At 40.2% G+C, this 19810-nt stretch overlaps 3 protein-coding genes across 3 annotated transcripts in view; all 3 read left to right on the forward strand.

Annotated features, from left to right (window-relative positions):
* The window catches only part of LOC126391663 (RIIa domain-containing protein 1), a 5510-nt gene extending 3056 nt beyond the window's left edge, over window positions 1-2454 (forward strand). Inside the window, exon 4 of the mRNA XM_050046558.1 lies at window positions 1311-2454. Coding sequence (XP_049902515.1) covers window positions 1311-1375 — 65 coding nt within the window. The 3' untranslated portion in view covers window positions 1376-2454. The remainder of the gene's footprint in view (window positions 1-1310) is intronic.
* Window positions 2455-2790: 336 nt separating this feature from the next.
* Window positions 2791-14168, forward strand: LOC126391865 (uncharacterized). Its single transcript, XM_050046833.1, has 20 exons — window positions 2791-2897; window positions 3666-3748; window positions 3857-3918; window positions 4381-4402; window positions 4682-4730; window positions 6087-6207; window positions 6392-6454; window positions 6555-6739; window positions 6820-6953; window positions 7627-7745; window positions 7872-8011; window positions 9026-9143; window positions 9260-9484; window positions 9562-9726; window positions 10053-10193; window positions 10943-10992; window positions 12902-13022; window positions 13117-13235; window positions 13336-13477; window positions 13842-14168. Exons 2-20 carry the CDS (start codon window positions 3691-3693, stop codon window positions 14037-14039), a joined length of 2232 nt encoding a protein of 743 aa, XP_049902790.1. The 5' UTR covers window positions 2791-2897; window positions 3666-3690; the 3' UTR covers window positions 14040-14168.
* LOC126391866 (stereocilin-like) lies at window positions 14020-19730 on the forward strand. Its single transcript, XM_050046834.1, has 10 exons — window positions 14020-14035; window positions 14903-14993; window positions 15190-15280; window positions 15365-15546; window positions 16527-16676; window positions 16763-16905; window positions 17647-17783; window positions 17945-18042; window positions 19202-19355; window positions 19472-19730. The coding sequence occupies exons 2-10, from the start codon at window positions 14916-14918 to the stop codon at window positions 19552-19554; spliced, it is 1116 nt and encodes a 371-aa protein (XP_049902791.1). The 5' UTR covers window positions 14020-14035; window positions 14903-14915; the 3' UTR covers window positions 19555-19730.
* Window positions 19731-19810: the final 80 nt, after the last annotated feature.

Here is a 19810-nt window from a genome sequence, read left to right on the forward strand (position 1 = left end):
GAGCACGTTTTAAAATACATTTATTTTATCAGTTAGTTATTAACTTTTACTTTTTTTAGCAACTTGCCCAATCGGGCAAGTGAGTTGTTAGTTTACATGCCCGACCGTGAGTTTTACTTGCCCCGGGCAATCGGCAATCCTTATTGTTGAGCCCTGAGGGATGTTCGCACTGTCACCAAAACAACCACCATGTCCTGCACCGATGACCTATTCCTTGTTGGGGATGCATCAGGAGGCATTAGTGTGTACACTACAAAGATAAGTGGTCAAATGCGTCGTAGACCACCTCAGCAAGTGGTTTGAGTAATCCAATCACAACGCATCTTGGTTGTTGTTTAGACTTGTATTTAGCACTGTCCGCTTGCGATCGGATCACCCAAAATGCATGTTAATACCAGGTCTAAGCAGGCTCTTAATTTTCCAAATAAAACAATTACACACATCGTGAGCCACACTGATACGCTGGGTGACATCAGAAAGGTCAGGGGAGGGGATGGGAATTGAGACTTGTTCCAGTAGAGAACCAGTTCCAAATTGTCTTCCCCATCAGGATCGAATGTCTCCAAGTCTATCAGTTGCTTTTATTGCTGCAAAACAGTGAAATCAAACTCATGCGTCTAGACTTGCAACACGAAGGAGTCATGATGGAGAGGAGGAAACAGTCCAAAGATGGCAACAGTGCTGCTTGTAATGTCTGTAAAGTCATAATTTCAAGCCAGGGTGGTAACACCAACAATAAACTGAACCCTAAATTCCAAAAATGCCATGTGTTTGACACTCTACACACCAGTGTCACTGCTTTACAACCAAGCAGCCCGTCCATTATCGATGGTAAATGTCATTATATTTACATGAGCACCATGCAGGCAGGCCTAGCAGATTTTTCTTTGACTAAAATAACCTAAATAAAAATGCATGCTGAACAACTGTTCTCTAATTTCATCCATTTTAGATGATGACTCAAGTCACATTCATGCCCTTTTTCTACTGTTTCTACACTGTGTTCAGACTCAGAGATAATAAAACAGTTGCGTTGACACTGAAAACCTATGTAGGCCCACTGTTTTCCACACCGACAACTGATCAGAAATCCAAAAGGAAACTGATAAAGAATGGGACCAATAAGCAGAATTGATAATGTCATTGGTATCAATAAAATCTTATCAATGCCCATGCCTAGTCAGGGGCATCAAAGATGTTAAATAAAAAGAGAGAGAGTAGCTGTCGTCACGGTAATGAGATCCAAATCAACAATACTGTAAGCACAAACTTAATCTCACCCACTAACAAGTGTCAATGGTCTTTTTCAGATCACTTCACCAACCCAAACCTTCATGAGGTTATTGGCTCCAAAATGGAAGGAAACATGGACTGAAACATGGACTAAAACACATCCAACAGATGCTGTGCTTCTCCTTTGTGTCTTTCTCTGTACAGAGCAACAGTTTGTATGTATGGACTCTATTTTAGTAGCAACAAAGACACAAATACATTAACGTCAGCCCACTACTGTTCAGTTGATAACATTACTGTCAGATCTCCTATCATACGCACACAGGAAGCCAGCTAATAGGGAAGATGGTAACGGCTGTTCCTAATCGGCATGATTAAAGGTTAATGAGAAGAGGATGTCCTGTGGGTATTACGTGTACAGCACACTGTGCTGTTTGTCACATCACCAACATGATTGTGAAGGGATTTGCTGAGGGCTGGAGTTTGTGTTTATGGCTTGCAACTACGTCTTCTACTAGAACTGTAAGTATTTGTTATCTGCATAGTGGGCCCAGTTGCTGTAGTCTGCACTGATCTGGACACGGACCAGTCGAGATATGATATTTACTCTATTTACTTATTTCATGATGACGCTACAAACAGTTTTTCTCTCTTTCTCCTCCTCTCACATTCCTTCCCTGGTGTCATTTTTCCATATGCTGTTCTCTTTTTAAAGACATTTTGTGCTATTGGAAAATTGGATTCACATTTATGTGTGTGAAGGAAAAATTACAGACTGCAAAAACATGTATAAAGGTGAAAATGTCACGGACTTTACTGACTTTGAATTTCTAGAGATAAATGTGGTGTTTTTTCATTCCATATTGTGTTTGTTGGATTTAGTATCCGTCAGCCATTTCAGCTGCACCTTAACCCAGAGTACTTTTGCAATGGCCTTAACATTCAAATGTGCCCGGGGTCACTGATCTGTACTCAAAAGATGTTTATGTTTGCCTTCTTCCTCCATGGGGTGTATGAATAGAGCTTCTGTTTTGTGGTTATCTTCCTTTATTTGTTACTTAGCTTTTAGTTCCATAATTGTATTTGGATAGCGCAGCTGTATTTGGTTTTGTTGTGTGGATTTTGTCGGCCCATCCATCCAAACGACGTACGATCTGATGAATAATCATGACATCCTATTATATAAGCTTAAAAATAAATATACAATTGCTCTATCGTCCACTTGTCTCTTTCGGCTTGTGTGTCATGGTGTCACATTTGTATGGTTTTATGAAAAGATTAGAATAAAAGCTGCAACTTTACACTTGATAAGGTTTATAGGATTATTATACCTTGATGCTACCTCTTAACAGTGATGTTTTCATTTGGTTGACATCAGAAATATTCATGAACGCTGTCTGTCTTCCTGTCTCTCTAACACACACACAAACACACACACACACACACACACACACACACACACACACACACACACACACACACCCACCCCTAGCATTTTAATACCATGCACCTGCTTCGACTCAGTTGAGTACAGGTAACCACCCAACCAACTCACATGAGACGAGGCAGAGGCAGATGATCAAAAGGCACATCATCACTTTGCCGACATCCTCTTTTTAAATTGCATTGTTTCTAGGATCTACTTGGGAGCAGACGCAGATCATGTAAGTAGAAACTAATTTTCACATAAATCAGTAAGTTATTTTTAAATTTTTGTGATGTGTTGATACTTTCAGATATGTAATTGTTGAGGCAGTAACATTGCTGATATGTATAGGTATAATACAGATGTTTTTTGGTGTGTTTTAATGGTTACTTATTTTGTATGTCGAAATATTCTTTATATTTTTTGATGACTGATACACACCTGTGATTATATAACCAGCAAGTAAATAATTCAGCAATAAAGGGCTGTCTGACTTTAAAAGACAATTTGTTATAAGAGAGGTTAATATTCCTATGATGTTATTTTTAGTATACCATTCCTGGTAATCATCGGGCATATTTAAATGACAAGTCAAATCAATGGAAAGCAAACAAATCGTATGAAGGCAAAATACCATCATGCAAATGTTTTACAGGGAACAGCAATATGTGAGACGCAATGGCAGAGGTGATGGAGGAAGAGGAGATAAGCTGAAAAGTACATCATGTATGTTACTGAACATGTTTTTCACAGGGCGTTACCCTCCAAAGTCTCCCGTAGGATGAGTACCAAGGGTGGTAACTAGATCACCAATCCTCAGAGGAGGAAGTATGTCAGAAAACTGGCGGTGGCTCACATGGAGACAGGCTCCATAACACCTAGAGATCTAATAAATATTACAGAAAGAAAAATATGTCAAAGCAAAATGCAAAAAATGCAAATCTAAGTCAAAATCACTTTTAAAATGGTTTGATTGTAATGCTCACTTTGTCCTCATGCTCAACAGACACAGGCAGGCTGGTGTTTTCACCATGGCCCCAAAAGGAGGAACGTTTTTCTTTTTACTCATCGTGGCCAGTGCCGCCTTGGGTAAGCAGCAACGCCATCATCATCTCCTTAAAAATGGCAAAACGCATCCATGTTGTTTATGTATACATAAATGTGTCTTTTTATGATAAGTCATTATTACCTGTTCAGCTGAGCCACCAGGTGAGATGCCTGAAGAAAAACCTGACTTCAAGAAAATATCTAAAAAACTGGTATGTAATTTAATGGACATTTGTTTGCTTTGAGATTCTCATTAAGCTTTCTCTGTCACAGTTTTTTGACTTCAGTCAATTTTGCAATATCACAATAAGGTTGTGAAAAGCAAGGACTTTGCATTGGCATCATTTTTCGGTCACGGAGGTTGCTGTTTGGTAGATATAAACAGCTTATTCTAAGGTACCAAAAACGCAACGATTGTTATTTTCTGGTGATTATACACTAAAGAAAACTCACTTATTATATTCCATTTCTGCTAATATATTCCCCTAAATCCTACACACTGGACCTTTAAAACTTCTTAATTTCCATTCTGTCACAGAGAGTAAAATTGTTGTGTGCTATGAGTTACTAGTTGCACATCAGCACCTTCAACAAAGCTGTTTCAGCTCCATGAACACCCTCTGTGCCTTTGACTTAAACATCTGATGATGTTATGTCTGTCTTTTTTTCATCAGATGAAGACTTGCATTAAAAAGGGTGAGAAAACTCTCAAAGTACTTTTTGAGACTTTTTTTTTTAATTCAATAAATTTGTGTGTAAAAGACAGACAGAGGAAAGGAGAGTGTTTGCAACAGTAGACAGAGCTAATTCACTGCCAAATCCCTATCCCAGCCCTTACTGTGTGAATGTGAGAGTGTATGTTTGCACGCATTATGAGTGCCCTCTGTAACATGAGTCCCTATTAATACATGGCAAACACTCTGATGTCTTTTAACTGTGAAACATACAAATAATGGAGGGTTGCTGTGTTACCAGAATACCAGGCGCCTAAGCTGATGGAGCTGAAAGCTCTCTACAGAAACAGGTAATTTCTGGAAGAGGCAAATATTTTTCTTGTTGTTTTTTTCAAGCTTAATAAATGTTTTGCTGCCTGTTTATATTTATAATTATAATAGCAAATTTGAAGTAAAGTTGCTAGAGAAGTGAAAAAGGGTTCAACAGAATTTCACTGGATGATTAAAAGACTGAATTGAAATGGTATGAATATGCTTTATACATATATATGTGTGTGTTTGTAAAAAAAAATGTCAATAACAATAGATTACAGTAAAAAAAAAACGACTTTCATTAAGCAACTTAAATTAATGTTTCATGTCTGAAATGAGGCAAGAAGAAGCATCATGCTTGTCTAGTCTGAACAGTATTCTATACCAACTATCAGCCCCAGTGTCCATCCCTACAGCCTCTGTATACATAATTAGCAACACTACCCATGCTTTGTATTAAACTTCCTCAGTTCTGTACCTCACAAAAAATATTTTTATGTACATTATGTAAACTGTGTGATATTTTTACTTTGACTTTTTTCTCCAATCCATTCCACAAAACCACCCCACAAATAGAAATGCACGTACTTCTAGGATGGGTGCGAACACAGTATTATTTCAAATTAAATTTTTCTTTTTGGCAAGGCAGCTTTATTTGTATAGCACATCTGATACACCAGGGCAATTCTTTACAGAGCAATAAAATATAAAACATAATAAAGGATACAGAAGAGTACAGACAAAAAAAGATAGAAAAGGTAGAATTAATTACCAAATGATTTATACTTTTAAAAAAAATCATGATTAAAAATAGCAGACAAGAGGTGCAAAGATAAAGATTATTTGAAATGATTTAAAATTGAGTTTAAAAATAAGTTTGCAGTTATTATAGGATGGAGTAGGCTGTGTAAAAAAAGTAAGGTTTGAAGCTCTGACTTAGAAGTGTTCTGAGTCGGGGGTTGTCTGACATCATCTGGGAGGTTACTCCAGGTTTGTGCTGCATGTTAACAAAACGCTGCTTCACTGATCATTTTTCTGTATATTACCAGGCAGTAAATATTTCTTGCTTCGGACATTGTTTGTAGTTTTAAATGCCACCAGAGTTTTAAAAACAGATGGTTTCTATGTTCCAAATTTCCAACATTGTTTACTATCTTTAGGGCTCTTTTTGTGGAATGTATAATGATTGATTTTGCCTCCACACAGTAATAAAGATATGCTAAAACAAGTGAACAATACAGAGTGTACAATGTTTTATGATCTTGAACGTGTCTTGTTCTCCCCAGAATTGTAATGATCCTATCTAAAGGATGAAATTAATGAACAAACAAAACACAACACCAAATATTTAAAACCATTTTACGCACGAAAAAAATATTTCCACTCTTTCTCAGTGACTTGCCTGTGGCAGACAGAGACTCTGAGGAATCCAACGCCATCATATCTGATTTTGTCCAAATGCTCCAATCAGTCCGTCCTGCCAAAGCCAACAAAGACCCACAAGTCAATACAATGGTGAGAATACACATGCACAAACACACTCAAGCACTTTAAACATGATATTTCTTCACATTAAAATGATGAAAATAATTATTAGTTATTGAAATGGTTGATGGGTTATTTTATTTATTTGTTTTAACTGGACCTGTCTTACTCTGCATACATTAATTGTCTTTTTGTCCTCTTTGCATCTTTTCAGCCAAACAAGAATTTGAAACTCCGCAGTCTTCTAACCATGATCAAGATGATGAGAAACTCCCCTGTCAGTACTCCCCACTAATGGCAAGATCTTAAACATAATCCATTAACCATGCAGCTGTCTGGTGGTCTAATGATTCCTGCCTTCTTTCTCATTCCCTCAGGCGGCGTCTGCATGTTATATGCAAGCATTTGTGGCTCCTCTGTCCTTGAAGATTCTGACCTCTCACTGCGACAACAACATGACCACAGACGACTACAACACACTGCAATGGGCTGCCAAACCTGCCCTGAAGTATATGCTGTTGAGAGGAATGAATCTTCCTCCCAATGTTGACCTGAACAAGACGTGAGTGTGTGATGCAGCTACTTCTTCAGGTGTTTCTCAGCAGCCTTTCTTAAAATTGTAAAATGGTTGGTTGGTTTCAGGATGGAGGTAATGAACGAGGAGCATGGTGCCATGTCTGAACAACAAAAGAGAAAGATGGTGAAATGGGTAAAAGAACAGATTGCCCAGAAGTATTTCAACTGTACAAGGAGGCTACCATCTGACTCAAAATCAAGTAAGAAATTAGTCGAGCCTGTCAAAGCAGAAACTACATTCTCCAATAAAATCTAGTCAAGCATTCCAATATAGTCACCATCATCTCTTCGTGATAAGATCAGATTAATTCATACTCTCATGTTAAGACCTTCTAAAGTAGAAGTGCCTAAACAGGAAACACAAGGGCTTGAGAGATGAAGTGGCTGTAGAGAAAAGGAAAGAGGGAAATAAGCAGAAAAAAGGCAAACGATGCAGCTAAAATAAAGCAAACCGAATGAGAATAACATGCAGAGGAAGAGCAGGAAGTAGACAAGCAAAAGGCAGCCTCTTATTTGCAAATCATTCAAAGCAGGCAGGAGGAAATGTGATAGGAGCCAAAACAAAGTACAGTGAGGGATAGTTTGCGTCACAAACACTTCATCTGTTTTGTGTGTTTGTTAGCAAATGTGATTGTTTAAATGGGGTTTAAATCCTGAAAATCATGCAAATCAAAGATCATGTCAAATGCTGCCGGCAGGTGATAGTCTCCAGCACTGGTGACAGTAATCAGTGCTTGTGGATCTGGAAAGACACTCAAATCTTACCCTAAATACCTAGTGGCTCGTTGTGACACCTTGTTTCCTGCCTCTATTCTGTCATAACCTTTCTGTTAAGTATGAATGTGACTTGCAACAGCATTATTTATTTTGTAGTGCCGATAAAGAACTGCAAACCCTCACTGGAATGGCTGAACGCAGAGAGGCTGAGCATGATGGGACTGTTCATCCCCCTTTTAGACCCAAGCGATGTTGATTCTGCTCCCAAAGAACAGGTGAGGGGGGCTGCAGAGAAGGATAAAGAACCAGTAAAACTGAAAATAGCAAACAACAAGATTTTAATTTTTGTTTAATTTTAATTTGTAGCTGTATTTGTTTTTTCCCTTTACTTTCTCTTTCAGCTGTGTAAATATTTCCGCTCAGGCCAGTTCAAATCCGCCACAAGTATGACCACCAAGATGAATCCCAGCCTGGGCAAAAAGTTGCTGCAAAAAAGTCAAGGGTGCTTCCGTGAAGAGGAGCTTGCTATGAATGTGGACAAGTGTGTATTCATGCATGGAAGTGTGTGTATCAGTGCATAATGATATTTTTTTTTATTTATAAAGCACCTTTTAAAACAAAATTACAGTAAAAACAAGTAATAGAAGTTAAGGCTAAAATCATAAAAACTCCATCAGAATATTGCTGGCAAAAGCTCTATCCTTACATAACTCCAGTTTTAGATAAAATCAGGGGCCGTCATCACAAAGCTTCCTAGCACAAAGAGTTGCTCCTAGCGGTAAAGAAAATTCTTAAAATCATGATGTGGTCTTAGGGTTCCCTTTAAAGTTATGACTAGGTCCTTGTAAAGATAAAAGTCATTCACAGAGCATCTCAGACCTTAAAAGAGCTCCTACGGTGAAAAACTGTTAGGAGTAGGGAGGACAACTTTTAAGAGGCTTAAGAGTATCTTGCAGGCTCACAAAGAGGCGTGTCTGTGACAACCAATCACACCTATTAAAAGAATGGATCACACCTAAGAACAGGTCAACCACGCCTCCTCACTCAGGTAAAAGTTTCTGTCCCTTCCTTGCTCAGAGTTGCTCTGAGAACTTCCCTAAATCACTCCAAAGCAAGGACTCCTCACTAAAAATTTTAGGCTGAGTTAAGAGCTCTCTGAGAGTGTTCTCAGAATGTTTGTGAATACCGACCTATATTTTTCAGAGTTTCACCATCTACTGCACCTGAACAAAAACAACCAGTTCGAGCTGAGGAGTCTCTAAAGCAGCTGTCAGTCATGTCAGTCACTGCTTGTAAACATTCTAGATTCTAGCAAATGCCATAAGTAGCACTATGAGGAGGTTGGACGTGATTTTTCTTGTACAGATGATCTGTTTCACGCACTTCTGTGTGACCTTTTTAGCAAAAATTACAAAATGCTATTTTTATGATAGTAACCAGCTACAGCTTTAATGATAATAACACTGACTACAAATGAATGTCCTCAACATTATAGAGAGCTAATTGAATTTCAAGGTCGTAATCATCACAAAATGTTTGCTTTGAACCTCATCAGGCTCGGCATACTGGTCTGTCATTATTCTGCTGGTCCAAACTTGACACTTGACCTCAGCTGGAAACTCCTCTCTGAGCTGAACGATCGCAAGGACTGTGGCAACCGAGGCATCACAGGGGTATTATTCACTCACCCAAACTTTCACCCATATCCACCCTCAGCGAAGACAGAAGTAACAAATTTAATGAACCTTAGTAACCTCTCAATTATTCTGTTTTTTTACCCTGGCTCAAGCTGAGGAAACGCCTCGTCAAGATTGTGGCGTCACATACCAATGGCTCTGAAGCATTATACATGCTGGACAGAAATATTGCCTTGTTGTCTCCCAAACAACTGAGCGAGTTCCCTGACAAAGATCTCAAAGAAGTTCTCAAAAATTGGAGTTCTTCTGGAAATCTCACCATCCGATGGAGGCCGGCCCAGCTGCGGGCCCTCGCCAAGAAACTGTTGGGCAAAAAGGTGAGTCTGCTCGGCTGCTGGAGGCTTCTCTCTCACACGCTCTCACTCTATACTTAACTCACTCTGCTTTCCCTTAGTTTGGAAAGGTTTCTGGCAAAGAGCTGATGGACCTTCAGCCAGTTGTAGGGGGATTGCCAACCTTTATGTTCAAGCATGTCAAGGAGATCCTGAATGATACCGAGGGCCTAAAGAGGATCTCCAAGTGGATGAGGAAGGGGCAGCGGATGGCCTTGCTGCAGGGGGTGAGTAAGGAGACAGAAGCAGAAAATGGATGCTAACGTTACTGAGAAAATGGATCCAGAGAGAGCCAGTGGTGTAGTGGAGGGTATACTCAGGTATACGGGGTGTCCCACTTCTTTTTCTATCCAGTTACAGTATACCCGTCTATCAGCTAAAAAGCCATTGTAATATATAGGAGAGTATGCCCACTTCCTCATCGGTAACCTACCTATGTACCTAGCAGTACACCCACCTCATCAACTACCACTACACCACTGGAGAGAACAACAAATAAAAGGTTAGGTGTGTTACCTGCGATACCATTCATATACCCTGTGTTTCCCTGCAGTCTTTTGGAGATGTGGATCTCCTACAGCTGGTGAAGAAGTTGCCTGGCGCTTTGCTTTACAGCCTTTCTCTAGACAAACTGAGGAAAGGAAACATCACCTCTTGGGACCAAGTGGTGAATAAAGAATGGAAGCGGTCACAGGTAATTTCCCCAAAAACCTGCTCTCTGCGAACAGCACTGAACCATTAACACATTTTTTTCTGTTATACTCTGAATTATCCGACTTCATCTTTGTTTATATTGTAATTATTACTGTTCTTGATGCATTCACTATACAACAATCTGGATTACAGAAGATTTTATAATTGTATTTGTTCATTATTAGAGCATCATAAAAAAACCCATACAATTATAATTGTTTGACAGTTTTTTAACACATTTTAATGGGAAAGGTGGTTAGAAAGCAAGAAAGGGAAACAAGAAGACAATCCAAGAGAGCAAAATGAGAGAAAAATGGAAAGGAAAGAAGTGTAAAACAAATAAGCACACATATTAATATTGTTGATCCTTCATCCCACACCTTCATCCTCTCTCAGACCCCTTAAATGTCTCAACATTGGTCTCCATGCCTTATCAAACACTGCCTACCTTTCTGAAATCTGGAATCTAGGCCTCTCCCAGTGGAGGATCTCACTTAGCTCTTTCAGCCACATCTTAAATGAGGTCACAGCATCAGACCTCCACAGCTGCAAAATACATTTTTTAGCGAACACAGTAACAAGATGCACCAGCCATTTGTCTCTGTCAGAGTTCAGAGCAGTGTCACTCATAGACCCCAGAGTGGCCTCAGGTGGGTCAGGCTGCCAGTCCAGAGTTAGTAATTAAGTTAAGTAATGAGTTGTATTTACTGAAAATTGATAGAATATTTCTCATTGTTGTCTTTTCATTAGGCAGCTTTCCTGGTCAAAAAGTTGTATAATTCAAAGAAGCCTTGGTACAAGTAAGTTATACAGCAGTGAACAAAATAAAGGAAACCCCATTCAATACAATGAAATACAAAAGCCATGCAATAAAAACATCTGACAAGGCTACAATGGTTTTTATTGTGACTGCAGATGTTGATTGAAAGTGGTCACTCTCAAGTCATTAAAGATATACTATGCAGGATTGTCCTTAAAAACAACATACAGACTCATACAGGAGTCTTTCTCAGTCATCACGTACGACCCACTAGAAGCATATAGTGGTGTGCTTTCTCTATCCTCTGCCTGTATTTTCTTAATTTCTTATTTTCTGTGTTCAGGATGTTAAGCTGCATCAGTAATAAATACAGTGAGGCAAAACGCCAAACAGGAGTGAATCTGGGGTTGGTCCGTGCATGTTCACAAACAGTAACTGACAATCCTGCATTGTGTGTCTTTAAAGCACTTGAAAACTTGGTTTCAAATATTCATTATGTCTAAAACACTGGTTCTCAAACTTTTTTGCACCGCTTACCACTTTAAAAAAATATTAGGCTCTCAAAGTACCACCACCGCTATGTCCGACGTTAAAATACAGCAGCATAGGCCTACCCACTCAGCTTTGAACAGTTGATGCAGGAGGCAGCTTTATTCTCATTCATAAGATTATTTATTATTGACTGTTGTTAGCAACAGCAATACTGTACAAAGAGGCAGCACTAGAACTGGCACTTAAACTCCTCCACATAACTCTCATACACTGCAAGGGCCAGCCCCTCATCAGGTGCTGTGGAGACTTCACTCGTGCTGCTAAAGTAGCCACTAGCACTTGTGCTCAGTTGATTGCTGTCCGTGTCAGTTTCAACAGAGCTGCTGGAAATATTCTCCCCCTGATCTGCACCTCTCTTCTTAAAAGCCACAATTGCAGTTTTTTTAAAACATTAATTTTACCTCTACTCAGTATCTTGTCGTCATACTTTAGCCAAGTGACAACCTCCGAGGCTGAAAAATGGAGCCAATGTGGAAGTGCCTATAAAACTGCAGTTCCTTGAATGGCCACTGGAGGCTGGCTCCAAAACAGAATAAATCCCCATAGACCCCCATGTTACAACATTTTTGGTCTCTATAGCTTATTTCAACATTCATGATGACTGTACCGTGGGTTAATTTTTATACCTGTTTAGATTTTATCAAGGCCCAAAGTTATGCCTATTTAAGGGCGTGGTGGCATGAGTGACAAGCTGTCTGCAAGGCATCACCACAGTCTGAGTCAGATCCAATTCTCACTCCTCCACAGCTCCAGCTTGTCATCCAAATATGGTCAGAGTTTTACAGTGTATGACTTTAGCTCATAACTAATCATGAATGTCTGCGTGAGCTATGTTCATGAAAGTGACTGTGTAGCAGGCTGATATGGAAACAAAAATATTACAAAAAAGGCTAAACTTATAATTGTATTTCAGTTATACCATAACTTTCTTCCGAAATGTTGTAGTATATGTATTTAAATTAATTTATTTTTTTAAAATAATTCTGGCGATTCCTCTGTGTACCACTAGAGGGAGCTTGCGCACCATCATGGTACACTTACCACAGTTTGAGAACCAGTGGTCTAACATTTAATCCTGGTCACCAAATAAGCAAATAACATTCTCAGTCCTCTAAAACATTTTTTATTATAGTATATTAAAATAAATTAGAAGATTAAGACTCAAAAATGTTCTAACATCGGCAGAAGACAGTTTCTGAAGAAAAAATGACACCTGACTTGAATCATCACCATAAAAAACATGATAATAAAAACAAAAGCAAGTTTTCCCAAATTCATGTTAAATGCAGGCTTACATTTATTGTTTGGTGTTTCAGTTAACTGCATATTCTTGTAACTGTGTACATGTCTGCCATTGCTTTACACGCTTACACTCAAAACATTATTTGCTGCGACAGGAGACTGCATTCACTTATTCGGGGAGTAACCTGTAAGATGATTGACGAAGTAGCAGACAGCGACACAAAAGACATGGCTCAGGCCATAACAGAGACTCCACAGTGGGTCTCCAAACTGCAGGTATTTATGTATTTACTCACCCACACAGTATGTACAGTCATGTAAATAAAGCATGTGTAGAATGTACAAACTGATAACAGATATACGTTTTCAGGCAGGATGTGTTGCCCGAAAGCTTTTTGCGACTTTGGAGAAAGAGAGAGCCGACTATTTCAAAACCATCACTGAGGAGGAGATGGAAAACATTCCCACATGTTTACTTCTTCACCTGCCGTAAACAGTCTTTTCTCTTTATTACTTTTATTCAAGAAAAAACAAAGATATAAATAAAATGTAACAGCTCTCTATCTGTCTTTTACCTACACTATCACAGGCCTTTGAAGATAAAGGATTTGCCTGACTCTGTGTGTCCCACCTTCATCGACAAGATCGAAGAGGCCGACCTGAGCTTGTTACCTCGTCGTTCCCCGTCTCGCCCCGCACTCACCGAGAGAGCACTGCTTTGCCTGGCCAAAGTACACACAAGGATATAGAGGGGTGACAAATGAAAGAGAAGCCGACATAAACGGTGTTGAGCCACCACGAACTGTCAGAACAGCAAAACTCAACCAAAAGATATTACCTCAGTTGGTGTAGATGGTGGCTGTCTAACACATTGGTCCAAAAAAATTCATAGGTGACTGTGAAGGCCATATAATAACATTTCAAACCTCTGGGTGAAGAAACAACATTCAATATGTTTGTTTTCTTATTTATTATTGAGGTTTTTTCTTGAAATTGTCCCCTGCCTATACCTACCTGCTACACACCTATTATTAACACATTGTGAGTCTTGTGTGAGTTCAACAACAGCCTCAGATATTTAATGTGTGCTTGCAGGGGACAAACTTAACTCGGCTGACCAATGAGGATGTGTCCAGCCTCAAACCTCTTCTGTGTGAGCTTCAGTCTTCCCAACTGCTCAAAATGGCCCCTGATGTCCGGAGCTCCATACTCCAGGACATGGCTGACTGCCAGTACATTCCTCGACGCCACAGGGCAGAAATAACTCAGCTGGTCACGCAGACATTTGGGTAGGGACAGGCTCCCTGTGGACACTGGAGTTACTGCAGAGAAAGCTAGAGTGTGATGTATTTTTATAAAAGAACATAATGCCTCTGGCCACGGCTGTCACAGGTGCAGAGACATTATGTTTTTGACTTTGTCCATCTTGTTCTCATGAACTTAATATCTTAGGAACCCCTTTGACGGAAGTACTTAAAATTTGGCACAAACGTTCACCTGTACTTAAGAATAAACTGATTAGATTTTGGTGGTCAAACTCGTACCCTAATCCTGACCAAAATTCACACAAACGTCGAATTGATTATGAAGTGATGCCATTTTATATCCAAAAGAACAAAGGTCAACTTCACTGTGACATCATAATGTTCTGCATTAAACACTTTTCTGGCCGTCATTCACCGCCATAACTCAGAAACAGAAGGGGAGACATTTTGTGAGATAGTGAATTGGTGACATGATCGTGGGTGTACATCTCGAAACTTGTTTAGATCTTCCGCGGTGTCGCGTTGACGATGTGTGCCAAGCATCTTTGTTTTAGAATTTGCAGCTTCTTTGCAGCAACATCCATATTTGAAGCATTGTCTACTCTCATGGCTGTAACTTTGTGTTCTGTCCTGTTCCTCTGGTAGTCCAACCACATTCCCAGTGGTTTTGCTGATATTGAGCTTCAGGTGAAGCTCCATGTCGCACCATGTGATGAAGCTCTCCATCAGTCCTCTGTTTTTACCACAAAAAAAAATCAGTTAATATATTTTTAATTATTTTCGTCAAAGTCTTGGCTACATGTATTATATGAGTCTGGACAGACATGGATGTGGTTAGCGGAGGCATTCAACTGCGTGGCTATAATTTTGCTTTCTCTTCATCCCCTGCAGGGATCCATCTAATATGTCAGTTGAGGATTTGGAAACACTGGGTCCCCTCCTCTTTTTGAATGGCAATGCTACATCAGCTCTGCCCAATAAGGTTTGTATCTTTTGTCGTCTTCTTCACGCACCATCTGGACAGTGATGCAGCTCACAGTGTCCCACATTTTCATCAATAAATTACTCAAAATAAGGAGGGAGTTAAGCACTGCGCTCTTCTGGTTGCCATGAATCATGCATATATTTCTCATGAGAGCTTTTTGTTTGTTCTCCTTCTCTCCGTCTGTCTCTGTCAGCCTTGGATGAAGGACATTCTCTGTTCCCTGAAGTCGGACCTGTTCCATGCCCCGGACGCCCTGAGAAAGAAATGCTTCGATCTCATCACCGGTAATGGTGATACTGCGCAAAAAATTGGTGATGCAGTGTTCTTCTTCATTTTTCTGTGTCTCACATTCAGTGTGTCTCTCTCAGCCAACAATAAGAAACCCACTGTGGAGTTGATTGAAGAACTGCAAATGGACAACGTCTACTGGACAGCAGCACAGCTGGAAGAGATGTCAGCCGAGACCTTCCTGGCTGTTTTCGAAGTCCTTGGGGATGTCTGTGGCTTCAACACAGACCAACTAGCTGTGCTCAGCAAAAAAGCAAATGAGGTATAGTGGAGGTTTGTTCATTCTGGGAGCAGAGGACTCCTCCACTGCAGGTATAGAAGGAGAAGGACAATTTATATTTTTTTCTCATTCTGATATTTCTGTTTGTTTTTTTTATTCTTTGGATCGTTGAGCAGGGGACCATACAAAAAAAAGCGGTAAACTTTGACTTTTTAACAAAGCAAGGCCCTCTTCAGCTTTAAAGAGGGCTTTAAATTAAAATTTTCAATAGACCCTCTCTTTGAAAAACGCCACCCTCCCTTACCCATAATGTCTCAAAATAATTTAACAGAGTTGAATGGGTACAGCTTGTTTAATTATAAAATTCTTGCTAATAATCTTTGTACTGTCCCTCAGTATGAAAGTATTCTGATGACTTAAGTTCAAAACTCATTCAAAATGTGAACGATGAACTTTGAGTGTGGCCCGAGGAACATGACAAAGAGCTCAAGGTGCCAACCTGGCGTCCAAATTCCCCAGACCCCAATCTGATCGAGTATCTGTGAGACGTGCTGGTACCCCCCTTAGCAACCCAAAAGGGGCCCCACTGTGGATCGGACTTGGCTTTGACCTATCAAGGTATGGACAAAGAACTTTTGGGGGTGTCCTGTGGTGTCTGGCACCACGTTGTTGGCACAAGATGCTTTGAGTCTTGTGGGTTGCAAGGTGTGGTAGCAGCACATCCCACAGATGTGCCATCAGATTGGGATCTGGGGAATATGGAGGCCAGGTCGGCACCTTGAGCTCTTTGTCACGTTCCGCGCGTCTTGTGGCACATTGTCCTCCCGATGGTTCTGCCATCGAAGAGTGCTGTTGCCATGAGGGGGGTACTCTGTCTGCAACAGTGTGTGGGTGGTTGGTACGTGTCACGTAACATCTATCGTGTGTGCGTATAGAAATCCAGAAATGCTTTTCATCACAATAATTTCCTGAGTGAAAGTCTGATTCATTTGAATCACAAGTGTACCACTGTGTTCCCACAGACCTTGGGCCCAGTGTCCCAGATGACTGAGAGTGTGGTGATGCAGTTAGGATGTATAATTCGGGGCTTCTCAGACGCGGACCTGGAGGAGCTTCCCATCCCACTGGACTCTCTGGAGAACATTGCCAAGTGTGGCTGGAAAGAGTCACAGGTGAAGTACAAACCCAGCTTCATATGCTCATGACTATTACACTGATTATTGTGATCATAACTCATCAAGATGACCTGTCTGAATAGATGAAGTTGGTGTGGAGGGCCGTTGCTAAGTATAACAACCTGACAGCGCAGCAGCTGGAAGCTGCTGACATGGTAGAACTGAACCAGTTCATGTGTGGCCTAGACCCTGACGAGATCAGTCAGCTCGACATGGACGCCTTCAGGTTGTGCATCATACAGAATTCACTGCTCCTTATAGAGAGAGAGAGAAAGAAAAATACTACACAAACTCTGTCTTTGTCTCATGCAGTTAAACGTTTTACTTAACCTAAACTATCTCTGCAAGAATTTTGGTCCCCTTTTCCCCTGAAGAGTCAGTTCACGCCAAAATCAAAAATACATTTTTATCATGTAAAAGATATCTGCTGTAGACGTGTCTGCCTTCTCTTGAATATAATGGAACTTGGTGGCACTCACAACAAGGTCTGTGGATTATCTTGAGTAACCGGGTCATGATTTCTGGAAAGAGACATTGCTGCTGAGTTTTTCAAATGTATCTTTTTGGCGCTTTGAGCACCACAAGCTGAGTGCCATCTGATTTAACTATATTAAAGAGAAGACAGACATCTCTACGGCCGATATCTCCAACACTCTGCAACTCACAACAAAACCAATCTAGACTAAATGGCACTACAAGCAAGACAAAAATTGATTTTGATGTGCACTGTTCCTTTAATCTCTGCTCTCAATGTCCCATTTATGGAGCAACACTAACAAATAATTTTGGATGTATAAATACTTTTTAGTAAATATGATGTCATAGTCACAGCTTTTTGTTGAATTCACAGTCTGCATTCTGTAGAGGAGAATAAAATATTCTGACTATGTTATCGTGTGTGTGTGTGTGTGTGTGTGTGTGTGTGTGTGTGTGTGTGTGTGTGTGTGTGTGTGTGTGTGTGTCACAGGGAAGCTGTGGGCTCAATGGATGATGTCCAGTTCCCCCCCACGGCTGCACGACGCCTGAAGAGTCTTGCTGTGTCTGCATTTGGAAATCCCAACACCTGGCCTGAAGCTGAAGTGTCTGACCTGAGCACCATCATTGGTGAGATCATCCCCTCTACCACGTGTTCTCTGCAGGAAACCAAATGGCATTGTAGTATTCCTCAGAAGTACTGTAAACTGTTGGCTGCTGCAGGAACTAGTTTTAGTTCTCGTCATTTTGATTTTTTTTAAATGCTGACCAACTGTTTGTGTCTCCCTCAGGTGGGTTGAATGGAACGGAGTTGGCTTCTTTAGACCTGCCTGTCTTTCCTTTTCTCAGCCACCTGTGCATCCCAGTGATAACACCAGACAACTTAGCTGTGAGTAACTTCCTCTGACTTTTCTTCTGTCCTTCTTTTGCCAAATCTGGTAACTAAGTAGATTCAATCAAGTACTGTACATGATTGAAGGTATTTGGACTTGATATTCCCATTTCATGCTAATTTATTTATACCTCTACTCTGCTACATTTCAAAGGGCAATGTTGTACATTTTACTGCAGTGCAGTACAAGTGTATTTACATTTTTTAAATACAAAATATAGGTTTAGCTTCGACCATCAGCCATGCATTTTTAGAGGAGGAAAAATCTCCCTCAAGTTATTTTTAAGTGTTATTTTACAAATCAGCTTCTTAAAAGAAAACTCTAACATCAAATTTTGCAGCCTGCCTTAATCTGTTTCAAGATGCAGAAATTTTAAACAAGTGGATTTAGATCAAGAGACAGGGTGAAATATTCTTCCAGAAACAGCTGGTTAGAGTTTATGCGGGTTAAACTATCTGACAGTTACACAGTGAAATCAGCTCCACCTCCAGCAAATGCAACAAAAATGGTGCAATGTTAATGCATCGGTGATAAAACTTGTACGGTATATAACACCATGTACAGGTGCATTCTGCATTATGAGTACTTTTACTATTTTTACAGGGTGTCTACAGGTATCAGACATCTACATTTAATGCCTTTAAAGACCTTTTTAAGAACATTTTTACCAAATGTAATATCTATCTTTATCTTAGTCAAGCTTGCAGGTAAGTATAAAGCTAAGTTGTACATGTCGTCCCATGCAGAGGTAGGTTGTGTGTGGGATTATGGTTATCAGAATGAGTAAGGTTAATCTACATTATTTCCAACAGGTGAGAACAAGTTTAAAGTAAAAGATTCAGTAGTACGTTTAAAGAATTGTAACATTAAAAATGTAGACTGTTGTGCAGAGGAGCTTGACTCAATCTGACAAAAAAAAGATGGATAATGTAATTAGATAAACTGTTCATGGCAATTAAGACTTAACCCTTGCAAATTTAAGACTATTTAATGACTTTTGAGGCCTAATACTTATAAAATGTAAGACTTTTTAAGGACCTGCAGACACCCTCTTTTACTTGTAACAAAGTATTAATACACTGTCTAACTTAAGGGAATTTAAGGGAAACAATTCCACTCCTCTGACCTCTGGACCACTTCCTTTTTTCCCTTCAGCAACTCTCTCCTGATCAGCTGAAGGCTTTTGAACCTGACACTGCCGCCAAGGTAACTGCTCAACAGCGAAGTGCCCTGGGAAAGAAGCAGCTGGACGCTCTTGAGAGCGCCGAGGCCGGGTCACCTTACCAAACTCAAAGATCTGACCACTCAGGTAAGAACATACACAAACACTGCTGTAATGTCACATATGATTAAGAGGATCTGTCTCTAATAGACCTTAAAGACCGTCAGGAGGAAATCTTTACATTCAGTCTTTGTCTCATCCAGGAGCTCCATCTCTGAGTGTCGAGGGGATCTCAGCCTTCACCACGCCCCTTCTGTTTCTTCTGATGGGCTTCCTGCTGCTGTGAGAACAGAGCGCCACCGTATCCAACTATAAAAGTAGCAGACGCTTTCAGCTAACCACACACACACACACGCAGCCACACTAAATCATTATAGGGCATTTGTGATGTATAATTCTTCTCTTATTTGTGATGAAGACGTCTCTCAGACTGTCTGACATGATCTGTGTATGAGCACAGGATTAGGGCTGTTAAAGGGATAGTGCACCCAAAAATGAAAATTCAGCCATTATCTACTCACCCATATGCCGAGGGAGGCTCA

This window comes from Epinephelus moara, chromosome 6, assembly GCF_006386435.1.
Source record: "Epinephelus moara isolate mb chromosome 6, YSFRI_EMoa_1.0, whole genome shotgun sequence".
Classification (NCBI taxonomy): Eukaryota; Metazoa; Chordata; class Actinopteri; order Perciformes; family Serranidae; genus Epinephelus; species Epinephelus moara.

Bases quoted from the DNA above. Each gene is read 5' to 3' on its own strand.
- LOC126391865 (XM_050046833.1), top strand. From the start codon at position 3,691: ATGGCCCCAAAAGGAGGAACGTTTTTCTTTTTACTCATCGTGGCCAGT. The intron at 3,919-4,380 runs GTATGTAATTTA...TTTTTTCATCAG, and splicing joins AGAAAATATCTAAAAAACTG to ATGAAGACTTGCATTAAAAA. The intron at 9,485-9,561 runs GTGAGTCTGCTC...GCTTTCCCTTAG, and splicing joins AGAAACTGTTGGGCAAAAAG to TTTGGAAAGGTTTCTGGCAA.
- LOC126391866 (XM_050046834.1), top strand. From the start codon at position 14,916: ATGTCAGTTGAGGATTTGGAAACACTGGGTCCCCTCCTCTTTTTGAAT. The intron at 14,994-15,189 runs GTTTGTATCTTT...TGTCTCTGTCAG, and splicing joins CATCAGCTCTGCCCAATAAG to CCTTGGATGAAGGACATTCT. The intron at 15,281-15,364 runs GTAATGGTGATA...TGTCTCTCTCAG, and splicing joins ATGCTTCGATCTCATCACCG to CCAACAATAAGAAACCCACT.